Genomic DNA, 4,586 nt, shown 5'->3' on the forward strand with positions numbered 1-4,586 from the left:
CCCTACCCCGAAGGTCCCCCCTTCAGTTACCCCAGTCCTTATGCACCCCCGTTACTCCTCCCCTCTGCCCTTCACCCTCACAGCTGGCCACGCCTGCGTGTAATGCCCCACCCCCACAGGAAGTCAGCCGTGGTCTCATTCTGACTGAGGCCCAGCACATCTGGGTGATGTGATGCTCTGTCTGCTGGGGTCAGATGTAGCCTCTCGTGGTCAGATGACCTCAGACTGAGTCACCCACTTAACATGAAAAACTCCTTCTTTGGAGAGGGGCGGGGGGGGCGCTCCTGGCTCCTCAGTCAGCCCCTGGCACTCTGGCCCACGGAGGACCTGCTTTGTCCCTGTCCTCGAGTGCCATTTCTGAGGTGGGACTAGGGAGGTGCTGGAGACAGGTCTGGGGTGAGGCGGGGCTGGGCTGGGCATCCTCTGGGCTCCCGCCCCAGGATTTTCCCCTGCCAGGTCCCCAGCCTGCCTGCCCAGCTCCATAACCTTTGCTTGGAGTGAAGGCTTTGTTTCCTTCTCCTCTGATAAGCGCCAAATTACTCTATTCTTAGCAGAGTGGTGTTTTCTGATTTCTTTGCATTCAAATGGGCCAGTTTCAGGCTTATGATGTCTCAGTGTCTCTCAGCCTCTCGTGGGACCTCAGTGAGTGAGCCACTGTGCCTCCCCTGGTGCTTCAGTCGCACAGACACATAGCCTGTGTCACTAAAGAAGTGCCATTCCATTTGTATTAGGCTCCGAGTGCTGCTGTAGCAAATTACCCCAAACTCATTGGCCGCACACAACAGCCATTATTCTCTTACAGTTCTGGAGGTCGGAAGTCCTGCAGTCAGGGTGTCTCAGGGATGCTCCTTCCGGCGGCTCCAGGGAGAACCTGCCTCCTTGCCTCGCCAGCGTCCAGCGGCGCCCACATCCCTTGGCTGGCAGCCCCTTCCTCCACCTTGACAGCGGGCCGCTCCAAGCTCTGCCTCATCTGTCACCCCATTTCCTCCCGGGTCCCTATGACAGGGACCTGCCCATGCTGTCCAGGAGGAGCTGCCCACCTCAGGGCCCTTGGCCACACCTGCAAGCTCCCTTCTGCCATGTAAGGTAACATCATGGCTTCTGGGGCGTAGGGCATGGAGACCTTTGGGGGCCATTGTTTGACCACCGCAGCCATTCATGACATAGAGCAAAGGTTCCCACGTCCCTCCTTCCCTAACTCAGTTCAACCACTTCCAGAGTTTGGAGTCTGCCCCTAGCGACATCCCATACTTCCTAGAACTAAACTCTGCAAGAGTTAAGACGTTGGCGGTTTCAAGAAGGACAAAATCCAGCTCAGATCGGCTTATGCTTGTTATACAAAAACCTTAGAGGCCGAAAGCTTTTCTGAAGGAGGGGGTTATGGAGCCATGTGCTAGCCGGAAAAAGGTCTAAACCACCGGCACCCAGGCGGCTGGGGAACGCAGACGCGTCATCACGGGCTCTTCGATACAGTGAGTTTGGGGCACAAAGGTGCTGGTTGTTTTAAAGGAATTTATATTGGCTCTAGACAAAGGGTGGGAGGAGGAGAGGTTCCGGTCCTGGGACAGGCCCCTGTTCCTACGGAAGAAGCGGGTTGCCTGTGGGCCACAGTTGCGGAAGCTCACGCGTGAGCAAGTGCGGGGGGCCCCTGGAGACTCGCTGTTCTCTCCAGATGATCGGGGAAGCAGCCACCTGGAACTTAACTTGGAGTTCAAGGCGCACTCAGGAACGTAGGCATCCTTTTTGGCTTTGCCCTGCAGCTGCTAACTGACCTGTCTCTCCCTCCCACCTTCCGCCTGCTGCAGCTAATTTAGGGCATCTCACAATTGTCTCCTTGTCACACTCTCTAAAGGGAGTTTCTGAGTTTATGTAGCTGAACAAGCCCAGAGGTGCCCATGAGTTTGGAGAAGGGTGATTCAACTGCTGGACAATGACACCTTGAGGTCACAAGATGCCAGCAAGGGATGGGTGGCACAGACCCTGGGGAGAACCCCCAGCATCCACCACATCACCAAAGGCAGCAGCCATGCTGAGAAAAACAGATTTGCCGACCTAAACTCATTTGTCAATTTTTTTAATTGGACGAAATATACGTACCATATCTGACGCGGGATTACTATGTGGAAATCGTACAACTAAGGAAGTAAAAGGCTCTGACAGGAAACAGTTTGCTTTTTAAAATTAGGTATATATTTTAAATGTTTGAGTAAATAGGTCCAAAGACTTATTTAAAGAGGAAATACAAGTGGCAATTGAACAAATAAAATGGGACGTTTTAGTAATTTTAAAAACTAGAAAATAAGGGAAATACCACTTTTATCGATAGGCCGGCGAAGATGAGAAAGGACGATGTTGGCATCGGTGCCGGGAAACGGACGCGCCGTCCGTGAGAGCGCCCCCTGGGGTCACGTTTGGAAGTGCAGTTGACAAAAGCCCTATGAATACACACACGCTTTGACCCTCCAGTTTCTCCCTATGGATTATCCCAAGGAAGGATCTGGACAAGTGAGTGAAGATACACACCCACGGTGCTCTCTGTAACAATACTGAAAACAGTACAAAGCTGGAAAAAAATCTAAACATCTGATGGTAACAACACGGCCGTTAAAAATGATGTCATCGATATATCTTTTGGGGGGGCGGGCGGTCAAAGAAAGTTGTTCACAGGAGGACACTGTTAAGTGGAGATGGCAGGTTATGACATTTGTTGGGAAAAGTTTTACATATAGACCTCGGAAATTTGAGAAGGCCATTGCATCGGTGAAGACATTCCCAGAAGAAAACATAATTCGACTGATTTGAACAATAAAGGGGTTTCGCCGGTTCGGCGTCTGGAAAGTCCAGCTGGGAGACAGGCTTTGCTACAGTTCGGTCCGGGCCGCAGGTCCGTTTGTCCGCAGGTCCGTTTGTCCGCAGGGTCCCCCAGTCCCCTCTGTATGGAGACTTGGTCTTCAGGCTGGCTTTCCTCAGAGTCACGACATGGCTGCCCGCAGCCGCTGGGGCCACAGGCTTCATCGCCCACAGCCCCGGGAGACAGAGCTTTGCTTCCCAGAGCGTCACTCTGACGGGGCCCTCAGGGGGCAGGAGGACGCCCTGCACTGCCCTGTCTAGACCTGGATAACTGGCTCCCGCTAAAGCAGCCACTTCGAAAGGAGGGGAGCCACGCCGCCCCCACAGCGGGACTGGGGATAGCCCCTCCCAACCCCATGACCACTGCAAAGTGGGGCATGGGCGGGGTGGGTGGCCGTGCAACCACGCCTGCCACAGGTGGCACCCAGATGCTAACAGTGCGGGGATAATGGGGAGTTCGTTTGGAAATATTTTGTGTATTAAGAAACTCAGAAATACCTTACAAGGCTCACCTTTCCCATGAGTTACTCCATCAGCTTTCCTGCGATAAAACTCCCTCGTAATTGACTGCAGCCGTGCCGCCCATGAATTCCAGGACAGTTTTACGTTTCCTCATACGGGTCTTTCCCATCCTCGCTGCCTTTGCTCCTGTGTGTTTTATTTAAATGGGACGTGAATGTTTTTGCCTCAGATTCAGCCTCTGCCATGAGATAATCTCAGTTCTGATAGTTGGTCACTTTATTTTTACTCAAATAAAAGGTTTAAATTTTTTTAACGCAAAGAAAAGGCTAAGCTCATGAATCATAGAGGGCCTGGCCTGATAAATCGAAGCACGGGAATTGCCGGTGGACTTCAGGGATGAGCGTGACGTGAGCAGATGTGCGACTCGAAGGGTGCCCCCGAGACCACCTGCCTACTGACTGCGCCCCTTCTCCCGGCGTGCCCTCGTCCCCAGGCACACGTCTCCTGGTGGGTTACTGCTGTGTTCTCCTGAGCCCCTGCCCCGTGGCCAGCGTCGTCCGGCGCAGCAGTGGGTGTCTGAGCCAGGCTGGGTTGGTGAGTCCCTCCCCCGGACAGCTTTGGCAAGAGAGACAGGGCAGCGGGCCCCTTCCACGGGGCAGAAGCAGCAAGATCGGGGCTCAGGAAGCGTGAGGCCATGTTCCTTGCTGTGCAGAGCGTGGAGAGCAGAAGGCAGAAAGACAGAAATCAGTGAGGATGGCCTTCGAGACCCTGGGTCCATTTGTCCCTCCGCCCAGCTCTGCCCCTTACACTGCACAGAGGCCTACACTCCTGCGGTTCTGGGAACAGTGACAGCATGAGGCCAGTCCTGGGCGTCCTGAGAGGGTGACCAGGACATGTCTGACTGACTGTAAACCAGTGGCCATGTGAGTCATCGGGTGTCGGGGAAAAGAGAGTAAGCTTCCCTTTATATATTTATCTCATAGCTAAAGAAGGAAAGAAATTAAATTGTGCTAATATTTAGTGTGTGACAGAGGTACATGCACACAATGCGTAAATAAATATGCTCATATGGGGCTTTGTGTTTGACTCTCTCATTGGTAGGTGCGGACAACAAAGTTGGAAGCCCCTGGTACCAGCCGCTCTTTATGGCCACTCAGTGTCATTGCTAGCAATCAGTAACTGTCACCTAGTTCTTGCTAAAGCCCACGCTGCGTCCTCCACCGCCTGCTCCATGGTCCTGCCGTGCTCCTCAGGCCGGCCTTCCCGCAAACCGA

The 4,586-nt window shown here is 53.5% G+C and overlaps 1 protein-coding gene across 11 annotated transcripts in view; it reads left to right on the forward strand.

Moving 5' to 3' along the window:
- LOC107196102 overlaps positions 1–4,586 on the forward strand; it is a 10,714-nt gene that overhangs the window by 1,942 nt on the left and 4,186 nt on the right. For 6 of the 11 annotated variants that reach the window (XR_003048136.1, XR_003048137.1, XR_003048138.1 and 3 more), the window contains one exon: positions 803–4,386. Coding sequence is in view for 4 of the 11 variants with exons in the window: in XM_025051060.1 (XP_024906828.1) it covers positions 803–1,081; positions 2,327–2,458 (411 nt within the window). In the remaining 7 variants the exon portion in view is untranslated. Of the gene's footprint in view, positions 14–802; positions 4,387–4,586 lie in introns of those variants that run through there. The other 5 variants (XR_003048144.1, XM_025051062.1, XM_025051063.1 and 2 more) reach the window with 5 other exon arrangements.

Source organism: Pteropus alecto, unplaced genomic scaffold (genome assembly GCF_000325575.1).
Source record: "Pteropus alecto unplaced genomic scaffold, ASM32557v1 scaffold118, whole genome shotgun sequence".
Taxonomy (NCBI): domain Eukaryota; kingdom Metazoa; phylum Chordata; class Mammalia; order Chiroptera; family Pteropodidae; genus Pteropus; species Pteropus alecto.